The sequence below is a fragment of the Oncorhynchus mykiss genome, chromosome 6, assembly GCF_013265735.2.
Source record: "Oncorhynchus mykiss isolate Arlee chromosome 6, USDA_OmykA_1.1, whole genome shotgun sequence".
Classification (NCBI taxonomy): domain Eukaryota; kingdom Metazoa; phylum Chordata; class Actinopteri; order Salmoniformes; family Salmonidae; genus Oncorhynchus; species Oncorhynchus mykiss.
In genome coordinates, this window is record NC_048570.1 from 48,971,871 (window position 1) to 48,995,369 (window position 23,499).

Sequence of the window (23,499 nt, forward strand, 5' to 3'; positions counted from 1 at the left end):
ACAAGTGACATCAACATACGTCATCAGAGCGCGCAACAGCACATTGTTCTGTCTACAATCAGTTTGTTTATATTAAATATTTTGAATTAAATCGATTTTATTCAGAACTAAAGTTTTGTTGCTAAGGATTCCACGACACGGTTAACCTTTACGGCTGGGACTGCAAGTTTGTGTTAAATGTTTTTGCGTGGATTCCGCAAGTGCTAGCTGGCAGTACAACAGACACCTGTCGTGGGAAAGACTCATTGCTATCTTTTCGGAAAACAACTGGTTGCAGTAAAGAGCCAACCTGGATAGTAAGGAGATCACCAACAGCTTTACACTACGGAGGAACAACGTACTCCATGATGGAAAGATCCGACTACCTCACAAAAGACACGGACGATTTACTTACCGTTGAAGTAGAGGCTAGTGCTCTGGCTGGAATCCATGCAACAATGGAAAAGTTGTGTGAGGAGGTCACAGGGCTGAGGAGAGTTTGGAGTTTAGCCAGACTGAAATTCTCAAGCTCCCAAGGAGAGAACAAGGCACTCACAGCCAAGGTAAAAATCCACGATTCCAACATGGATTGTCTACTCAGGGAAAACAGGGTGATGGAGTCGCTACTAGACATACGAAGTCGTAGCATGCGTGAAAATGATGGGATAACTGAGGACGCGTCCAATAATCCAGAGGACACGATCAGAGAATTCATGCAATCTGCCTTGAAACTTCCTATAGAGACTGTAAACAAGGTGGCTTTCCACCAAGTACACAGACTTGGAGCTCGGAGCGACAAGACCAAGGGTCCCCGACCGATCATCGCAAAATTTGAACACTACCAACAAAAGGAGCTGATCAAAAGCAGGGGAGGGGAGCTTAAAGGGACCGAATTCGGTCTCAATGAACAATTTCTAAGGGCGTTAAAAGAAAGTCGTAAGAGACTGTATCCGGTACAAAGGCAACATAGGGAGAAGGGTAAGCATGCCTTTTCTCATTGTGGACAAACTCTTTATAGATGGACAGCTATTCCGAGACAGCTCCATTATACCATGGCTGTACAAAATTCTACAGGGACTTCAGGTTACGAAAACAAGAGATTATGGGAACTGTAAAAATATCTGAACACTATGAAGGGGATATGAACATACGGACTTATGCACACACACACCTGATCTTGCTCTCTTCTCTCACTCTATGGTTCTTCTCTTCTCTCACTCTCTCTCTATTGTCAAACTGTTATAATTTAATATGTTTCTTGTTTGTCTATATTTTTTATGTATTTGTCTACAAGTTTATATATGTTTACAACAAGCAAGGGGAAGATATCAGAATTGGGGAATAATAACATATTGTACGGAATACATTTGCACTGTAGTGAAGCCGTCTCTTGAGTAATGCAAGGTCTCTTTCATGATCACGTGAAACGTCAATTGCTATGGAAATCCTGGGATGTGTTTTTCAATGATTTTAATGGTAATTATGATGCAATTATGATCGTGATACGATATGGATTACAATTATCATCATCAATAAGGCTATACGCACTACATGCTACACACATATACACTCAACCATGCAAAGTAGTGTAGCCTACAGTAGGTTACGTAGACCTGTTTTCCCCACCAATCAACACACAGAGAACTAGACAAAAATAGTAATTGAATAGAGGCGTAGTGATTTTATGAGCGTAATCAATTTATTATGTACAATCATATGTGTTAAACATGTTAAATTGGTAGGGTTGGCCAATTAATTGTGCTAAAATTATATACTTGTTATGTTCTGGCCCTCCATCATCCAATTGTTATAATAGGATTTGAAAAAATAGCCTACCCGGGTGTGGTCAAGTATTTCAGCACCATTTCGCGCTGCTCTGAGACAAGCATGGGGACTGGTCTTGATAAATCAATGAGATTTATATTTTCACTGAATCTCCATTTGGGTATTGGTTAGCCTACAATGGTCACATTTTTGTTTTTTGTTTTTCTTGGAATACAAACACCATAATATTAATCAAATTAATTCAGCTAAATTTAAAATAAATCCAATATACTATGTTCTTACAAAAAAAGTTCAACCAATATTACAAAAAGTCAAATGATTCTCAAAGATGCCCTCTGGTGGTCAAACTAGCACTAACTAGCATTAATGTCAATGTGGCAAAGAAGGGGGTCGAGTGATAAATGGCAGATATGTGAGAGCAGAACTAATAAACGGGCTCTGCCCGATCACTAAAATGGCCACCCCTGTCAGAACCGCCACTAAAATGGCCGACCGCCAAAACTACAAGTCCCAGAAGCAAGGGGAACCCTCAGAAGGTGGAGCCGACCCACAGATAAAGGGTCAAGAAAAACAAGGAAGAGGGAGAGAGAGTGCTGGAAGGATCTATGAACAATAGAGAAAGAGACAATAGAGATTGGCTGGATTTACCGTGTATGAGCTGGATTGTTTTGGACTTACCTGTTGGCGTTTGGACCTGGACCTACCGAGAACCCGATTCGTGTACCGAACTCTGCTATCCTTGACCTCGCCTACGGCCTGGGTGGACCAGGACGGAGAAACAAACACACAGGTACTGTCCTGTTCGAAAGAACTCTCATTCTTGGGTGATTTGATGACAGTTTACCACTTAATTTGTGACAAACGCTCCTAACCTTGAAGAGGTTTGCCACAGGCAACAATGGCTGACAATTAAATCACATGCCATAGAATTATGCGGAAGCCCGCAAGGTGTGCTGCAGTATGACCCAACTTTTACAGTAAGAACCACTATAAAAAAAAAAATGTTAAAGTCTTGATAAAAAAAAATGGTGATGTGCTCAAAGATGCCCTCGGGTGGTTTGAACGGGCATTAACGGCAAGCACTGAAGCACACCCTCCAAACCACGGCATACCGCACGCTATACCGTGGTATGACACAACTTTTAATTGAGGAACCACTGTACCAGAAGCGGTGTGGGTAAAATCACTGGGGATGCCAAGCTAGTAAAAAAGCCATATTACAACCTGTTGTGATATTTGCTTTGTTTGTTCTATAAATATTTTTTTCATATGCCACCATGATATACAACAAGACCGGGACAACAAAAAAGACAAGTCACACAGTGGTGGAATAAATTAAACCTCATATACGTTTGTTTCATCACAACTGGAGAGCAATATCTGGCCGGTGAAGTCCACAAACCAAATATTGCGCATAACAAACCGTTATATAACCTGCAGCATGGTCAAGCAAGTTAATGTTCGACAGTTTACTAAACTACTACTGATTTAGAACCACTGAATTACCGCAAGTCGGCACAAAGACAACAGGAGCACTGCTTTCCGCTATTCCAGCATAATTTCAATTTAGACATTTAAACATCAACTCAACAAATCTATATACAGTACCATTCAAAATAAAATATATGTTGATTTGTTTAACACTTTTTTGGTTACTACGTGATAACATGTGTTATATCATAGTTTTGATGTCTTCACTATTATTCTACAATGTAGAAAATAGTAAAAATAAAGACAAACCCTTGAATGAGTAGGTGTGTCTAAACTTTTGACTGGTACTGTATCCTTAGTTTAATACACTGAAAATAAACTTAAAGATACCAAAAACAATTAATATGTCTGGCCGTGGGACTGATGTCTGTCTGCACACGTACTGTGTGCGTGCTTGCGTACAATTTTTTGTTTGTTTGGGGGGGGGGGGGAGGAGGACTTACCCAATTTGAAGACTACTTGAACACCAATGCCATCCTCCTCTCTTTCATGTTGGCAAAACAGTCTATGGCTCTCATTCAGTAAGCTTTTAGTTTCTGATAGGTTAGCAAGCATTTTAGCTAGGTAGCCTAACTTCCTAACATGGGCAACAATGAACCAGCTGAGTTGGCTAGCTAGTTAACGGGAGCCTACTAGGCTACGTCTAGGTTACATATTGGGCTCCTGTGTGGCACAGTCAGTGCAGTGTCTAAGACACTGCATTGCAGAGCAAGAGGTATCACAGCAGCACCTGGTTCAAATCCAGTTTCACATCTGGCTGTGATTGTGAGTCCCATAGGGCGGTGCACAATTGGCCCAGTGTTGTCTGTGTTTGGCCAGGGTAGGCTGTCATTGTAAATAAGAATTTGTTCTTAACTGACTTGCCTAGTAAAATCAAATATTGACCTTCAATTGTCTCAGGCTAGTGCACAATTTATGGTTAAATCAGAATTGCTGTCATAATCATTGACCTGTACAGAGAATTAAGTCCACATCTCCATCCATGGCTTAGAAAAAGGCTGATTTAGCAAGCTAGCTACTGCAGGACATCAACACAAGCAGACCAGAATCAAACAGGTTTGTCTGACAATGCTGACATTTTGCTTAGGATGTGATTTGATTGGTGTGAATCCAAATCCTCCCATGGAGGGCATTTTGCTGCTCCAGGAAAACCCACAGTTGAGCATATTTTTTTTAAATCAAGGTGGTCTAATTGATTGCTTGCTTGCTTACATCGATCAATCAAATGCAATGGCGGCAATATGTCATACTGAGAGAGAGGGTCGCTGTTCCCTCAATCGGATTTCTCCGGTTTGATTCAGCCACTTGTGAATTTACAGATAATTATGAAAACACAGAGAGATGAAAGACAAATTATTTTATAATTGTACATTTTTATTTTTCAAATATTTGGGGAAGCCTGGCTTCCTTTGGCATCCATGAATACACGCCACTGCACTGCACAGTCGTGGCCAAAAGTTTTGAGAATGACACAAATATTAATTTCAAAGTTTGCTGCTTCAGTGTCTTTAGATATTTTTGTCAGATGTTACTATGTAATACTGAAGTATAATTACAAGCATTTCATAATTGTCAAAGGGTTTTATTGACAATTACATGAAGTTGATGCAAAGAGTCAATATTTGTAGTGTTGACCCTTCTTTTTCAAGACCTCTGCAATCCGCCCTGGCATGCTGTCAATTAATGTCTGGGCCACATCCTGATTGATGGCAGCCCATTCTTGCATAATCAATGCTTGGAGTTTGTCAGAATATGTGGGTTTTTGTTTGTCCACCCGCCTCTTGAGGATTGACCACAAGTTCTCAATGGGATTAAGGTCTGGGGAGTTTCCTGACCATGGACCCAAAATATCGATGTTTTGTTCCCGAGCCACTTAGTTATCACTTTTGCCTTATGGCAAGGTGCTCCATCATGTTGGAAAAGGCATTGTTCGTCACCAAACTGTTCCTGCATGGTTGGGAGAAGTTGCTCTCGGAGGATGTGTAGGTACCATTCTTTATTCATGGCTGTGTTCTTAGGCAAAATTGTGAGTGAGCCCACTCCCTTGGCTGAGAAGCAACCCCAAACATGAATGGACACAGGACTGATGGTAGCGCTCACCTTGTCTTCTCTGGACAAGCTTTTTTCCGGATGCCCCAAACAATCAGAAAGGGGATTCATCAGAGAAAATGACTTTACCCCAGTCCTCAGCAGTCCAATTCCTGTACCTTTTGCAGAATATCAGTCTGTCCCTGATGTTTTTCCTGTAGAGAAGTGGCTTCTTTGCTGCCCTTCTTGACACCAGGCCATCCTCCAAAAGTCTTCACCTCACTGTGCGTGCAGATGCACTCACACTTGCCTGCTGCCATTCCTGAGCAAGCTCTGTACTGATGGTGCCCTGATCCCGCAGCTGAATTAACTTTAGGAGACGGTCCTGGCGCTTGCTGGACTTTCTTGGGCGCCCTGAAGCCTTCTTCACAACAATTGAACCGCTCTCCTTGAAGTTCTTGATGATCCGATAAATGGTTGATTTAGGTGTAATCTTACTGTCGGCAATATCCTTGCCTGTGAAGCCCTTTTTGTGCAATGCAATGATGACGGCACGTGTTATCTTGCAGGTAACCATGATTGACAGAGGAAGAACAATGATTCCAAGCACAACCCTCTTTTTGAAGCTACCAGTCTGTTGTTCGAACTCAATCAGCATGACAGAGTGATCTCCAGCCTTGTCCTCATCAACACTCACACCTGTGTTAACGAGAGAATCACTGACATGATGTCAGCTGGTCCTTTTGTGGCAGGGCTGAAATGCAGTGGAAATGTTTTTTGGGGATTCAGTTCATTTGCATGGCAAAGAGGGACTTTGCAATTAATTGCAATTCATCTGATCACTCTTCATAACATTCTGGAGTATATGCAAATTGCCATCATACAAACTGAGGCAGCAGACTTTGTGAAAATTAATATTTGTGTCATTCTCAAAACGTTTGGCCACGACTGTACATCCCATATGTGGACTTACCTAGGAATGATATATATATACACCAATTTGATTCTCGAAGAATATCACTTTAAAATTTCTCATGAGCTTAGTTCAAATGTCTTACCCCATCAGAACCCCAAATATAAGCTTGTTTTACACCAATGTTTGTAAATGATGTAGGTGTAAACAAACACTGTACAGCCTCAAAACATGGTGAAAACTATAATGTTGATATCATGGCTGGTCAGTACTTGCATCAGCTTTTTACGAAAACAGATTTGTTATTGTTTCAATTAAGGGTTAACTTTGCAATCATTGGTTTTTGTTTGGCATACAAATTAAAGTGAACAATCTGAGTCTCAGCATCATTCTGAGGGGTATTCCAGAAACCAGAACTTGTGCAAACTCAGAATTTCCGACTCCAGAAAGAGAGCTTGAAAGAGCGCCTGATCAGAAACCATAGCAATATCTTCTCTGAAGCAAACCTGCTACCTACTAGTTTAGCCTAATCTTAACCTGTCCTGGTGAATAGATACTGGACTTCTTGTTCGTCCCTATGGCCTCTTCCTTCTTGGGAAATCCACTTGACATCGGAGTCTGCTTTGTTTGCCATGCTTTACAAAGGGAACAAATTATTGGACCTCGAACACATCCTTTAGATCAGTGGTTCCCACACTTTTTATTGTCCCGTACCCCTTCAAACATTCAACCTCCAGCTGCGTACTCCCTCTAGCACCAGGGTCAGTGCACTCTCAAATGTTGTGTTTTGCCGTCATGAGTGCCATCATAAATGAGTGTGAGTTTGTCACAACCCGGCTCGTGGGAAGTGACAAAGAGCTCTTATAGGACCAGGGCACAAATAATAATATAATAATAAATCATTTTACTATTTTTTTTTTTAACCATCTTACTTATATAACCTTATTTGTTCATTGAAAATTGTGAATAACTCACCACAGGTTAATGAGAAGGGTGTGATTGAAAGGATGCACATAACTCTGCAATGTTGGGTTGTATTGGAGAGTCTGTCTTAAATAATTTTCCACACACAGTCTGTGCCTGTATTTAGTTTTCGTGCTAGTGAGGGCCGAGAATCCACTCTCACATAGGCACGTGGTTGCAAAGGGCATCGGTGTCTTAAAGGCGATTTACCAAAGCAAGATACTCTGAGCTCAACCCAATCAAGAAATCTGGCAGTTGCTTCTGATTAAATTCAATTTTCACAGAACCGCTTGTTGCAATTTCAATGGGGTTCTCTTGTTCAGATATCGGTAAGTGAACTGGAGGCAGGGCATGAAAGGGATAACGAATCTTGAGTTCAGTTGAACACAAAAAGTCATACAATGATGGAAAAACCTGTGTGTTGTCCTTGTTAATGCAGACAAAGAGCTCCAATTTCTTAATCATAGCTTCAATATTGTCCCGCACATTGAGTATAGTTGTGGAGAGTCCCTGTAATCCTAGATTCAGATCATTCAGGTGAGAACATCTCACAGATAGGCCAGTCATTTGAATAACTCGTCACCATGCAAGCTTGGGTGCTGCCATAGAGTTACATTAGAAGTGCCCACCCAAGAAGGCTCAAGGTCATTGGCCATAGATAAAATGATGTCAAATCACGTTATATCTACAGTAGCTTTGATTGGACTGGTCATGTCAACCTCATACTTTCAAAATCTTAGCTAACAAGCTGGCAGTCATCATCGTGAATCAAATCAAATCTCCTTGCAAATGTTTTTTAATCCTTTTCATATGAAGAGAAATAATGAAGAGACATTTTAGATAAAACATATCAGTGCTCAGACAAGGCTCCGCTGATAGCCAGGTGTAGCAGTGGTAAGGTATTGGGACTGCTGTTGACAGCTTTATGTAGGGCCTAACAGTTTGTGTGCACTGTTTGTCACCGTTATAGTGTAATGAATGTGTTGTGTAATGGCTTTGCTGGCATGCATCTAAAAAATGTTTTTGTGGTCTGCCCCATCAAAATGTGCATGCTAAACCCGCCACTGCTAACGTCATTGGTGCTATAGATGGGACACATTCCCCATTCAAAGACCCGCTAGACCAAATGGAGACGACATGAATAGAACATGTTTTCACAGCATAAACGGGTAGCTATTGAATACTTAAATTCAATGATCTTCCTTTCTTCTTTTGTCAGATGATCTGTGACTACCACGGGGTTACAACTAAACATAGAACAAACACATTGTTGCCCATGTTGTCATGAAAAGCACTCTGGGAATTCAATAAATTATTATTCATCTGACATAGGCTATGGAATGATCCTACCATTGCAATTGTGGCATAGGCTACTACAAATGACATATATTAGGCCATAGCCTTATCACTTAATATCACCAGCGTTGCAATAAGTGTTCTATAAAGTGAAAGCATTATTACTAAATCATCCATGTGTGTAAGCTAGGCCTATTAGATATTGGAACCATGCCACTTCACTTGCACATTTACTCTGTGTGCAATTTTTTTGCCAGTCTCCCCCTCTGGTTTTTGCGGCGAGGGCTGTATTACTTCTTTTGTTAAATATGTGCACATATTCGTTGTATGTTGTTACAATTGTTTGTTGTTCTGGACTTATGAAATATTAGGCTCTGTCTTTTGACTCCGTATCTATTGACCTTTTTGAATGTTGCGCGCACACCCCAGTTGTCAGATCAACCCATTTGCGCTTCGCTTAGCCTAATAACTTAAATGAGAAGCAGCTGTTCTGGAACCAACAAAAATCCTGGAGTCCCTCATCTGGTTAAGACAAGCCGGATATGTTTAGGAAATCCTGAATTTGTTAAACAATCTTTCCGGAATAACCCCTCTGTTCTTGGAATTGCCAATATGGCAGACCCTAGCTGTGACCCCACTCTCTGAGGGTGTCTCAGGGTGAGTTGGAATATTCATAAAACACATTTCCTATTCACACATGCATATCAATACACATGTGTACATGTGTGAAATACGACAAATATAGGCACCCACCAAATTATTGTTTATTATTATTGTCAGGTAAGTGGTAATATATCATCTCGGCCACCTAGAACCTTTAAATTTCACAATTTCAACAATTCGGTTCAGGGGGGAGAAGAAGTATGAGATACAAAACTAGCGGAAGTGCCAGAACCACTATAGTAACTCCACCCCCCTCTTTCCACATGTCTATGAGCCAAATGTCCTCTCCCCTTCCAAAACTCAAAACATGCTAGGTGCAGGTGAATTCTGATTTGTCCTAATATCCAGTGACACAAAATCAGCACACAGGAACAATAGTTCCTCGTTATTCGTCACATCCCACAGTCTGGTGACAGATATAACGATACCAATTATGTTACGTAAGTCTGTCCACGAGAGGTAAGGTGTAATAATATGAGTATCTGTTCAATGAGGAGTCTGAGAGTAACCTTTTGTTAATTCATCCAAACAATCATTTCATTGAATGGTATTGTCTATAAATTAGTCTCTTGTGATAATGAAAAGGCCTTGGTCAGGAGGGGGTGCACCTACACCTGGCATCTTTTGAATTTCGTAAGGGGAGGTCTTCATTTGGCCCAGAGACTTGGCCCGAGAGTGTCTCGGAGGAGAGGGTGTGGACTTGTCTGCTATCCCGCCAGCTCGCCGCAGGCCAATGCTCACGCAAGATTTGGTGTTGGGTTGGCGAGATTAAACATTAGTGGTTGTTCATGGAGTTACTGGATGAGTGTGGCTTCTGTTACTACCATACTGTGTAGCATTATTGTTGATTTGCATTTTCATTTATACTTCCTGTTTCGTCATGAGTCATTGTGTTCTTTTGGGTTCTGTGTGTGTGCGTTTGTGTCTCAGGGAGTCCAGCGCACCAGGCTGGCTTACAGCAGATGGACACTGTGCTGCAGCTCAATGGCCAACCAGTGGAGCAATGGAAGTGTGTCGACCTTGCTCACGCATTCAGGTAGCCTACAGTCCTACACTGTCCGATCTCCCTTTGGGTTTCACCTGTCCTGAACATACAGTACATTAGAGCTGACCCGATTTAGTCGACTAGTTGATTGTATATTTTATATTTTTATATATATATATATATATATATATATATATATTTTTTATATATATATATATTTTATATATATATATATATATATATATTTATATATATATATATTTTATATATATATTTTATATATATATATATATATATATATATATATATATATATATATTTTATATATATATATATATATATTTTATATATATATATATTTTATATATATATATATATATATATATATATATATATTTTATATATATATATATATATATTTTATGGTGTACAAGACATCTGTCTGATTCACGCCTGTCTCGGTACTAATCAACTGCGGAGGCCACAGTGATGGCACAATCCATTACTGTAAGACTTGTATACTGAAATTGTATATGGTTATATTAATTAAAAACAATGGTGCAACATTGATAAATCAAATATTATTTTATAGCAAATGCACTTTCTCCCACATTGGATACGGTCGTTGTCTGCGGTTCTGAAACCTATTCTTTAGTACGCCGTAGAATTTGCACCTTTCCCTTTGTTGCTATATGCATAATAGAAAAGTTAACCAGCATTTTGGGATTGAGAACACTTTTTTATTTAACTAGGCAAGTCAGTTAAGAACAAATTCTTATTTACAATGGAACAGTGGGTTAACTGCCTTGTTCAGGGGCAAAACGACAGATTTTTACCTTGTCAGTTAGGGGATTCGATCTTTCGGTTACTGACCCAACACTCTAACCACTAGCCTACCTGCCACCCCAAATTCAGCAGAGACGAGGAGCAGCCCTTCCTTAGCCTAATTGTCTAAGAAAATTGAGAGAATAAACCCTGACTTAATTAGGTCTATAATCAATAGCCTGACTGTTATATGGGCCTGGCTTTATAAATCATCCATATACAGTGCATTCGGAAAGTTTTCAGACCGCTTGACTTTTTACACGTTCTTCCGTTACAGCCTTATTCTGAAATGGATTCAATTGTTTTCTACATCAATCTACACACAATACCCCATAATGAAAAGGCAAAAACAGGGTTTTAGAAATGTTTACAAATGTATTAAAAATGTCAAACTTAATGCTCTTTACGTGAAACATGCTTACATGTGTCACGTAAAGAGAGCAAGGGTTGAGGGAATAGGGAAAATGTTTTTGAGGGATAGGGAATGGATTTGGTAACATAACTTTTCAGTCAGAAACAAGTAAGAAACTAAATGGCTGTAGTGATGTTGCAGCTTCAGCACAGACAGCACCGCAAGTGATTATTGCGCTGTGGTGCCTTTTAATTGGCTTTTCACTCCAGTCACACGGGCACTCGCTGTCATTGTTTTAGCACAGTTTGACCATCGGTCTCCTTCTTGAGTCGTCATTTTGTTATTTAATCAAACAGTGTGCTTAAAGCATCAGACAAGCTCAGTGCATATGTAGTTGAATTTATTCAAACATATGGATATGGAATATGGAAATATGCATTTAAACATTTAGACCAATCAATTGGTTGAAAGAACAGGATGACTCTCGGTCGACCAAGATATTTTTGTTGTTGCCAGGGACAGCCCTACAGTACATACTGTGCAACAGGTTCTCTCCTATCAAATGTGTTGTCTGAATCAACTGTCCTCTCCGTTCACAGAAACTGCCACAATGAGATCACTGTAGTGGTATGGAGGACCCTACCTATTATGAAGCCGTATTTTGAGGGCCTGATCCACAGACCGTCTTATAAGGCCTCTGCCTACGACACTGTGGTGTCCCCGGCAGGGAAGAAACGAGACAAGACCCCGCCTTTGCTGACCCACCCCGCCCATGGCAGACGGAGTGGACGTAAGCAAGGGCTGGTGTCAGAGGGCGGCCATGGATCCTTGTGGAGGGACAAGCGAGAAGACAAGGGAGAGTACTACAAGGGACAGGAGCCAGACTACGGGACTACTAAGATCAGGACTCGGACCCTCAAAGGCACCCGGGTGACCTCATCAAATGGTGACAACTACATTATCCTCTCCCCTGTGGACCCGGGAAGCCAGGTGATGGTATAGACTACATTATCCATGGAGCTCAGCAAATATTTTTGAGACTCATAGGCTGTATGCCCAAATGGCACCATATTCCCTATATAGTGCACTACTTTTGACCAGACCCTTATGGGCCATGGTCAAAAGTAGTGCACGAACTAGGGAATAGGGTGCCATTTTGAATGCAAGCTTAGTTTTAGCGCTCACTGTTCCTCTCTTGATTCATATTCAGCTTATGTTTACTCAAAGTATGTAGTTCTGTCCTTGAGCTGTTCTTGTCTATTGATGTTCTGTATTGTGTCATTCCGTATTATGTTTCGTGGTTTGTGTGGACCCCAGGAAAAGTAGCTGCTGCTTTTGCAACAGCTAATGGGGATCCTACTAAAATACCAAATACCAAAATTATACATGTCACCGCATGCACCACTGTCCATACTGTAAACTGTAGACCTTTAACCCCCTTGTCATCTTCTGACCTCACTTGACGGTTTTAATGCTTTTCTACTTCTCAGATCTTGCATCCCGTTTATCAAGACCGAAATGGTACACTTGGTAAGCAACTTTCATAAGATTAACTAACCAGTCAGTAGATTTGGTAACACTTTTCTAAACACTTTAAAATTGTAAGCTTGCAGGTGTAATGCTTTTTAATGCTCGTTAAATGCATGTATGAGGCTTATAATACGTATTTGTTTGGGTTGTGAAGCTGCAACTTTTAATTTGGCTCTATACTCCAGACAAGACGAACTGGCAACAGACAGAGAACACAGGAGACAAAGGGTTGTGAGACAGTGGATAGTGGAATATATATGGAGGGAACGGCGCAACAGAAGACGAATAGAAGAGGGGCTAAGGATCTTGGAGATGGGGAAAGAGACAATAAAATGGAGGGACAGTTTTCTGGACTCTACCCAGAGGGGCAGATCCCGAGTGGACAGCCATCCCCTCTGCCCCCGACGGTAGCGGGGAGCAGGGTTCCGGTGGCGGTCCACCTGTCGTCGGTACCTGGAGGTGGTCTGAGAAGAGCGGCCCGGGCTTTCTTCCAGGTACGGCGACAATGAAGGACAAACACATGGGCAGAAGGTGTGCTGACCTCTGCCTCTTGCTCCGGGAAGAGCGGGGGCTGTTAACCTAGGGAACACTCAAAAGGTGAGAGGCCCGTAGCAGAACAAGGAAGTCTGTTGCGAGCATATTACACCCACACAAGTTTCTGGCTCCAGGTGGTGGGATTAGTGGAGACGAGGCAGCGAAGAGTCTTCTCCAGGTCCTGATTGGCTCGCTCCGACTGGCCGTTGGACTGGGGATGAAAACCAGAGGACAGGCTGGCCGACGACCCAATAAGTGTGCAGAACGCCTTCCAGAACCAGGAAGAGAACTGGGGACTGCGATCGGAGACCATGTCGACCAGCAGTCGATGGATCAGGAAGCCCTGCTGCACAGTCTCCTTAGCTGAGGGCAACTTAGGAGAAGGAATAAAATGGTAGGCATTGGGAAACCGGTCCCCCGCCCCCGGGGTATGGCTGGGAACACTGTGGCTTGCAGACCAGACTCTCAATTCCCCAGACAATAGCAGCCGCTAGAAGGGAGGATGGTCTCGGGGTCCGAGGGTGTAGTAGCCGGGCTGTAAAGACGTGAGAGCACGCCAGGCTTCACATTTTTGGACACCGAGCGGAAGGAAGCAGTGAAATGGGAGCGAGTGAATAACAGGACCCATCTCACCTGCCTGGAGTTGAGGCGCTTGGTGTTGCGGAGATATTCCAGGTTCTAATGGTCCGTCCACACCAAAAATGGCTGTTCTGACACTTCTAACCAGTGCCTCCACTCCTCCAACGCCATCTTGACAATGAGTAATTCTCCTTTTCCCACCTCGTAGTTCCTCTCGGCGGGGTTTAGGCGATGGGAAAGAAGGCACAGGGATACAGCTTCTGGTCCTGGGCAGAGCGTTGGGACAGGATAGCCCCACTCCGACGTCCGAGGCATCGACCTCCACCACAAACTGACGGGATGGGTCCAGATGGATTAAGATGGGGGCTGTAGTGAATCGCTGCTTGAGGTCAGAACGCCCATTCAGCTGCTGGAGACCATATGAACGGCACCTTGGGAGAGGTGAGTGCAGAGAGGGGAGAAGCAAGGGTGCTGTAACCCCAGATGAAACAACAGTAGAAATTTGCAAACTCCAGGAAACATTGCAGCTGAACTCTGGATGTGGGTTGAGGCCATTCCACCACCTCTCTCACCTTGTCTGAACACTCCCTGCAGCGATGACATATCCTAGGAAGGAGATGGTGGATCAATGGAACTCACACTTCTCTGCCTTCACGAACAGCTTGGTTCTCCAGGAGACGCTGGAGGACCTGTCAGACATGGAAGACATGCTCTTGATGTTTCAGAGCACATCATTGACAAGGGCCTGGAACACTGCGGGAGCGTTGGTCAGTCCGAACCGCATCACCAGGTACTCCTTGTGCCCGCTAGCCATGTTAAAGACTCGTCCCCTTCCGGTATCCGAACCAGATGGTAAGCATTCTGAAGGTCCAACTTGGAGAAGATGGTTGCTCCCTGGAGAGGCTCAAAATGTCATTGAGACCCCGGTAGTAGATACACGGACGCAGACATGCTCTCACTATGATTGCCCGACACTCTCAGGCTAATGGGAAACATAGTGTGGGTCACTCTGCCAATAGAGCGCCCATCCAACGCTTAGACGTCCATGGGAATGGAGAGGGGTTGTGTGGTGATGCCCAGCTCCGACACCAGGGTAGCGTCCATTAAGCTCTTGTCGGCCCCAGAGTCAATGGGCAGGTAGCTAAGAAATTGGCATTTTTAGATATACAGGGTAAAGTTGATAATTTCATAATGAGGACAGCAATCACTTTTGCAAGCTGCTCACACACAGAGAAGTCAGCTCAGACAGATCCAGCTCAGATCCACTAGCTTGATGTGGTCATTGCGTGCTAGGAATATAGGACCAATTACTAAACTTTTGACTACTCTAAAGACCAACTCCCCCTAAAAGCAACTTCTTGTTTTGAAAATGACCTATGTGGCATCGATAAGAGACAGAAACATTTATTCTGGTGTCAAAATTTACTACAAAGTGTACAGTTAAAACAATAATTCTGGTCATAAAGTCAGTCTCGTCCTAAACTGGGATTTGCGAGTTGAACAAAATGGTATGTCATGGAATGAAGGGTACCATAACGGTTTTACTTGGGTTGGGTTCATTTCAATCCTGCCTGACACAGCCGGCATCACCCAAGTAATCATCAATTGCACGCAACCCCATTGTAATGCCCATGGTCAATTTGGTTTGCCATTCGATATCCCTATGGTGCTAGTTAGGGACCATCAGTAAATGTTACTCACCACCTGGATTCGGTCTTATGTAGCAAAATGTGAAATGGTGTTTTTTATATTGGATAAAAGTAGAGACTTAAAGCTACAAAATGGTATATCATACACTGCATTTGAGGAACAATGGGAAAGTAATTCTGCTTTGAGAGTTGATCAACTTGTAAACTCACTTTTGAGAAAATCGCCTTTGAATGTTTTGGTATCTAGTGAAGAGCTCTTCTTTGTCTACTCCCATTCAGCATCGTTCACACCCAGTTAAGCTTTAGCCCCACCCATCTCGTTTCGCTCTCGAAGCGCACACTTGACGCTCTGGCCGATGATTTGTTTACCTCTGGATAACATGAAAACAGCCTAACCAGCTCTGCTGGCAACAATTTCATTACGCTTTTTTGCCGATGTTTACTGACACAAGCCATATTCAACGGGTGTTGTACACACGTCACGTTAGATAACAAGCCAGCCAGATAATGTTAGCTAGTTAAAAAACACTGCCTAACATAGAAAAGCAAACAGCTCTGGGAAACAAATAACGTCCTCGAGGGAGCCAGGCAGGTGACGTTAGCTAGCTAGCTAACAGTATACTTTAGCTTAAGACATATAGCTAGCTAGCTAGGTAGGTTTTAACAACGTTTAAGATCACACACCTCATAGAATGTTAGCTAACGAGCAAGCCTGCTAACGTTAGCTAGTTAAACAACAATTAACAAAGTGGCAACAATGCCACAGTGCTGGAAGCTAACCAACCAGGTCCAATGTTAGCTAGCTAACATTAGGCTCTAACTAGAAAAGCAAACGGCTCTGGGAAACAAATAATAAGCTAGGGAGCCAGCCAGCTAACGTTAGCTAGCTAGCTAACAGTACACTTTAGTTTGAAATGAAACAACTTTGTCAAAATTAGAAATGTGTAATATCTGAAAATGTTGCTAGCTATCTTACCTGTACATTAACATGCTTCTCCCTGTCAGGAATGCCATACCATGGTTGTCCTTAGTTTGAAGATGTAATCCGGAGACAGCTAAAGATGGAGAAAAACCCTATCATACTCTAATTCCACTGATTTCAAAACTTGATCCCCCAGAAAATGGAGAGGAACACTTATGCAGTGCCACTACACAAGAACTTTAAAAAAAAGCCGCGTTCGACAGGATTACCAACACAGACTGATGAGCTCAAATAGACAGACGCCTTCAAAATGGCAGACCAACCCGAACTCCTCTCTCGGCATGTCCAGCCTACTCATTATCTCAGCCAATCATGGCTAGAGGGAAGGTTGCTAACTTTTTCTGGGGCTTAACCAACAAGGCTCATAATTGTAACAATTGTATTCGTATTTACAGATAGCATACAAGTTTGCTATTAAGGCACATAAAAGTTCACATGTTCGAGAAGGCATTTCTGCCAAAATAAACACATTTTGATAAAAAAATGTAAAAATTATGTTCAAATGGCTCTCCTATTAAGTCGTGCCTTGTGACATATGCCTAGTTTCCTGAATAGGGTCACAAATTACGCAATGTACATGGGACAATATTTTAAAATGTCAATAGCTCCAAATTTCAATGACTTAAAAACCTTAAATCAACTATACTGTAAATTGTTGAAATGAATTGACAAATATTGAAAGCATTTAATGAGACAACTAAAAGATGTCAAACATGAAAATATTATCCCATTTACATTGGTGTATATTTATTATTTATTGACGGTCCTTAACTATCCCCAGAGATAGGCTATGCCACAGTTGCACACCAGCCGGCTGAAGCTAATTGGCAAAATGATTTGGCTAACTCTCCCCACCTGTAAACAAACACGAGACACTCACATCAAACCACACCCTGAAACAACTCACGTTTGAATTCAGTCATGGCTGCTAGCATTTCTTAATGAACCAAATCTAAATATCATACTCCCAAAAAAATGTTTAACCTCCCCTGTGAGAGGTTAGCATGTCTTGGGAGTATGATCTTTGTGCCTCAGTAAACTTTCTCACGCATCATTATTCACGACTCATTAATGATTATCCGTAATCAAGGCAGCATCCACATTAATGTAGACGTATTCTGAAACTATTATATTCTTACTTACAATAAAAGCGACTCCAATATATTATTTACCATTATTTTCTATTGGGTACAACATAATCTCAAACACAACTAAAACAAACTGCAAATGCATCCAACAAGTTTGTAGAGACACAAGCTTGATGAAGTCACTGCGTGCTAGGAATATGGGACCAAATACTAAACATTTCACTACTTTAATACTCATATGTGAATTTGTCCAAATGCTAATGACACCTTCAAAATGGGGGGACTAGATACACTTAGGTTGGAGTCATTAAAACTCATTTTTCAACCACTCCACAAATTTCTTGTTAACAAACTATCGTTTTGGCAAGTCGGTTAGGACATATACTTTGTGCATGACACAGGTAATTTTTTCAACAATTGTTTACAGGCAGATTATTTAACTTATAATTCACTGAATCACAATTTCAGTGGGTCAGATACTCTTAGTTTTCTGGAATTTTCAACTTATGTCATGGCTTTAGAAACTTCTGAAAGGGTTATTTACATCATTTGAGTCAATTGAGTTGTACCTGTGGATGTATGCCAAGGCATACCTTCAAATTCAATGCCTCTTTGCTTGACATCATGAGAAAATCAAAGGAAATCAGCCAAGACCTCAGAAAACAAATTGTAGACCTCCACAAGTCTGGTTCATCCTTGGGAGCAATTTCCAAAAACCTGAAGGTACCATGTTCATCTGTACAAACAATAGTACGCAATTATAAACACCATGGGACCACGCAGCCATCATACCGCTCAGGAAGGAGTCGCGTTCTGTCTCCTAGAACTGAATGTACTTTTGGGGTGAAAAGTGCAAATCAATCCCAAAACAACAGCAAAGGACCTTGTAAAGATGCTGGAGGAAACGGGTACAAAAGTATCTATATCCACAGTAAAATGAGTCCTATATCAACATAACCTGAAAGGCCGCTCAGCAAGGAAGATGCCACTGCTCCAAAACCGCCATAAAAAAAGCCAGACTACGTTTTGCAACTGCACACGGGGACAAAGATTGTACTTTTTGGAGAAATGTCCTCTGTTCTGATGAAACAAAAATAGAACTGTTTGGCCATAATGACCATCATTATGTTTGGAGGAAAAAGGGGGAAGCTTGCAAGCTAAAGAACACCATCCCAACCGTGAAGCACGGGGGTGGCAGCATCAAGTTGTGGGGGTGCTTTGCTGCAGGAGGGACTGGTGCACTTCACAAATATGGAAGGGAAATTATGCGGATATATTGAAGCAACATCTCAAGACATCAGTCAGGAAGTTAAAGCTTGGTCGCAAATGGGTCTTCCAAACGGTCAATGACCCCAAGCATACTTCCAACGTTGTGGCAAAATGGCTTAAGGACAGCAAAGTTAAGGTATTGGAGTGGCCATCACAAAGCCCTGACCTCAATCCTTTTGAAAATGTGTGGGCAGAACTGAAAAGGCGTGTGCGAGCAAGGAGGCCTTCAAACCTGACTCAGTTACACTGTCAGGAGGAATGGGCCAAAATTCACCCAACTTATTGTGGGAAGCTTGTGGAAGGCTACCCAAAACGTTTGACCCAAGTTAAACAATTTAATGCTACCAAATACTAACTAAGTGTATGTAAACTTCTGACCCACTGGGAATGTGATGAAAGAAATAAAAGCTGAAATAAATAATTCTCTCTACTACACTACTCAAAAAATAAAGGGAACACTTAAACAACACAATGTAACTCCAAGTCAATCACACTTCTGTGAAATCAAACTTTCCACTTAGGAAGCAACACTGATTGACAATATATTTCACATGCTGTTGTGCAAATGGAATAGACAACAGGTGGAAATTATAGGCAATTAGCAAGACACCCCCAATAAAGGAGTGGTTCTGCAGGTGGGGACCACAGACCACTTCTCAGTTCCTATGCTTCCTTGCTGATGTTTTGGTCACTTTTGAATGCTGGCGGTGCTTTCACTCTAGTGGTAGCATGAGACGGAGTCTACAACCCACACAAATGGCTCAGGTAGTGCAGCTCATCCAGGATGGCACATCAATGCGAGCTGTGGCAAGAAGGTTTGCGGTGTCTGTCAGCGTAGTGTCCAAAGCATGGAGGCGCTACCAGGAGACAGGCCAGTACATCAGGAGAAGTGGAGGAGGCCGTAGGAGGGCAACAATCCAGCAGCAGGATGGCTACCTCCGCCTTTGTGCAAGGAGGAGCAGGAGCAGTACTGCCAGAGCCCTGCAAAATGACCTCCAGCAGGCCACAAATGTGCATGTGTCTGTTTCTGACCGTTTGAGCAGACTCCATGAGGGTGGTATGAGGGCCCGACGTCTACAGGTGGGGGTTGTGCTCTCATTTGCCAGAGAACACCAAGATTGGTAAATTCGCCACTGGCGCCCTGTGCTCTTCACAGATGAAAGCAGGTTCACACTGAGCACGTGACAGAGTCTGGAGACGCCGTGGAGAACCTTCTGCTGCCTGCAACATACTCCAGCATGACCGGTTTAGCGGTGGGTCAGTCATGGTGTGGGGTGGCATTTCTTTCCATGTGCTCGCCAGAGGTAGCCTGACTGCCATTAGGTACCGAGATGAGATCCTCAGACCCCTTGTGAGACCATATGCTGGTGCGGTTGGCCCTGGGTTCCTCCTAATGCAAGACAATGTTAGACCTCATGTGGCTGGCGTGTGTCTGCAGTTCCTGCAAGAGGAAGGCATTGATGCTATGGACTGGCCCGCCCGTTCCCCAGACCTGAATCCAATTGAGCACATCTGGGACCACAGACTGTCCAGTAGTTGGCGGATGCTTTAGTCCAGGTCTGGGAGGAGATCCCTCAGGAGACCATCCGCCACCTCATCAGGAGCATGCCCAGGCGTTGTAGGGAGGTCATACAGGCACGTGGAGTCCACACACACTACTGAGCCTCATTTTGACTTGTTTTAAGGACATTACATCAAAGTTGGATCAGCCTGTAGTGTGGTTTTCCACTTCAATTTTGAGTGTGACTCCAAATCCAGACCTCCATGGGTTGATAAATTTGATTTCCATTGATCATTTTTGTGTGATTTTGTTGTCAGCACATTCAACTATGTAAAGAAAAAAGTATTTAATAAGAATATTTAATTCATTCAGATCTAGGATGTGTTATTTTAGTGTTCCCTTTTTTGAGCAGTGTATTATTCTGACATTTCACATTCTTAAAATAAATTGGTGATCCTAACTGACCTAAGACAGGACATTTTTACTAGGATTAAATGTCAAGAATTGTGAAAAACAGAGTTTAAATGTATTTGGCTAAGGTGTACAGTTGAAGTTTACATAACTTCCGACTTCAACTGTACATACAGACAAGTGCTTTCATTTCTATATGGTAAAATAAGTAGTATGAAAGTATGAAAATGCCCTCAAATAAAAGGTGACATTCTATATTGTCGCTTCATATGAAACATTTGATCTCAAATCCGAAATGCTGGAGTTTAGAGCCAAGTTAAATGTTTTTGCTTCACTGTCTAAATAAATACGTAGGGGAGTGTACTGTACAGTATGTTAACGTTCTATGTATATTTTTCTGAGAGGATATTCTTGCATTCATGTTTTACCAAAACAGGTAAGATTTATCAAAGTCACCCAAGCGGTGGACTTCAGAAGGGCAATGGCTTTCTACAGGACACTACTAGCGGGCTACAGGCCACAGGCTTATCTTCTCAACGCTCCATCATCGGTAAGACGGCTACCATGCTGCCCCCATCTGGCTACCAACCCAGCTATGGCAATTACCAGAACTGCACCATTGTCCAGTCTCATCTGCCCTACTCCAATTACGGAACCTACGTCACGCTGGCGCCCAAAACCCTCATCTTCCCCGTCTTTGTTCAGGTTGGCTCTTTTGTTTTATTAATTTGTGTTATTACATGATCATGTTTTTCTTGAGCTGACTGGTGGGTCTGTTGTTGCTGTCAGTCATATTTGTCCCTTGGCTGAACTGATCAGATGCATGATTGGGGTGTCTGGATGAGAAGCAAGTAGAAGACTATCAAACTGACAGCAGGGTAGTGTTTGAGGTGACATTGTAGCAAAACATATCAAATTGTTATGGAACGCAAAGCGAAAACGATTGTTTCTTATTTGACAAGTTCCAACAGTACCTCCCATTTGACTGTTTTCTTCCCTTTCGGTCCTAGTGAACATGACCCAGCATTAGTGAGATTCATGATTGTGATGGTGTAATGTTATTTAGCATCTGATTTAAACTCAACCTAAGAGGTTTGATTTCAGAGCGATAGAAAGATAGACAAAATCATATCCTGTGTGTATATCCTAACTTGGTAGAGCATGGTGCTTGCAACACCAAGGATAGTAGGTTGATTCCTGCTGGGGCAAATCATACAAAAATTGTATGCACGCATTACTGTAAGTCGCTTCGGATAAAAGAGTGTACTAAATGGCATATTCAGTATATATGATATCAAATCATGCATTATTAGCACAGGGGTGTTTACTGGTGTGTTCTCTCTTGTAGCCCCTGGAACTGTGTAGCGAGCGAACACTTCTTCTCTCAGAGGAGATGATCCTGCATGAGAGCCAGTGCATGTCTATCAAGGTACAATATCCTTTCTCTTCTGTTGTGTCATTTACGCTGACACTTAACATTGATGCTCTTCTACCTGTCATTACACTGTAATGACATAGTTAGATTATTACATAATAGTTTAGACATAGCTTTGTAATTGCACAGCAATGAAGTAGAGTGGTTCTTGTTTTTACACCATTGGAATAAGGAACAGTCCCTATTCTTCTTGTGCAATTAAAAAAAGCCAAACTTTGTTTCTATTCAATTATAACACAATTACTGAATGACCATTGTAATACCAAGTAACTTAATGTTAGAATAATCACATAAGGTATGCACAACAATTAACATTGACATTTTCTACAAATACGCCTTTTTTCTTTAGTCTTGGAATTTGTTGAATAGTTATATCTGCTACATTATTGGTCTGCCTTTGCACCAGAGTCATTTTTCAGCACAAATGTCAATTTTCTCTGTCAGGCTTCTAGTTTGTTCCAGTGACACCCCATAGAGAGATGCACAACCATGCAGTATTATTAGGACGGGTTAAACATTACCTGGTAAAAGCCAGATCCATATCACTGAACAATGTGTGAGAAATGGAATGGTATGACTGTGTCCCAAATGCCATCCTATTCCCTATGTAGTGCACTACTTTTGACCAAGTCACGTAGGGCATTGGTCAAAAGTAGTGCACTATAAAGGGAATATGGTGCCATTTCGGATGCAATGATATGGGTCTCTTTAATGGTGACGTAGGATACACAGAACTTGATATAGTTACTTCTCAGATAGAGACTGACGGTTTATAATAAAGTAATACAAATGTGTGCTGCCTTTTCACCAAGAAGAAAGGAGATGGCTGGATTTGATGTGTCTTACAGTAAATTCAGCAAAAAAAGTAACGTCCCTTTTTCGGGACCCTGTCTTTCAAAGATAATTCGTAAAAATCCAAATAGATCTTCATTGTAAAGGGTTTAAACACTGTTTCCCATGCTTGTTCAATGAACCATAAATAATGAATGAACATGCACCTGTGGAACGGTCGTAAAGACACTGACAGCTTACAGACGGTAGGCAGTTAAGGTCACAGTTATGAAAACTTAGGACACTAAAGAGGCCTTTCTACTGACTCTGAAAAACACCAAAAGACAGATGCCCAGGGTCACTGCTCATCTGTGTGAACGTGCCTTAGGCATGTTGCAAGGAGGCATGAGGACTGCAGATGTGGCCAGGGCAAAAATTGCAATGTCCGTACTGTGAGACGCCTAAGACAG

The 23,499-nt window shown here is 42.0% G+C and overlaps 1 protein-coding gene across 2 annotated transcripts in view; it reads left to right on the forward strand.

Annotated features, from left to right (window-relative positions):
* The window catches only part of LOC110526072 (regulator of G-protein signaling 3), an 85,099-nt gene that overhangs the window by 22,879 nt on the left and 38,721 nt on the right, over positions 1–23,499 (forward strand). For both annotated transcript variants that reach the window (XM_021606673.2, XM_021606674.2), the window contains 5 exons: positions 10,049–10,154; positions 11,880–12,270; positions 12,771–12,810; positions 21,260–21,528; positions 22,172–22,252. In XM_021606673.2, the coding sequence (XP_021462348.2) occupies positions 10,049–10,154; positions 11,880–12,270; positions 12,771–12,810; positions 21,260–21,528; positions 22,172–22,252 (887 nt within the window). The remainder of the gene's footprint in view (positions 1–10,048; positions 10,155–11,879; positions 12,271–12,770; positions 12,811–21,259; positions 21,529–22,171; positions 22,253–23,499) is intronic.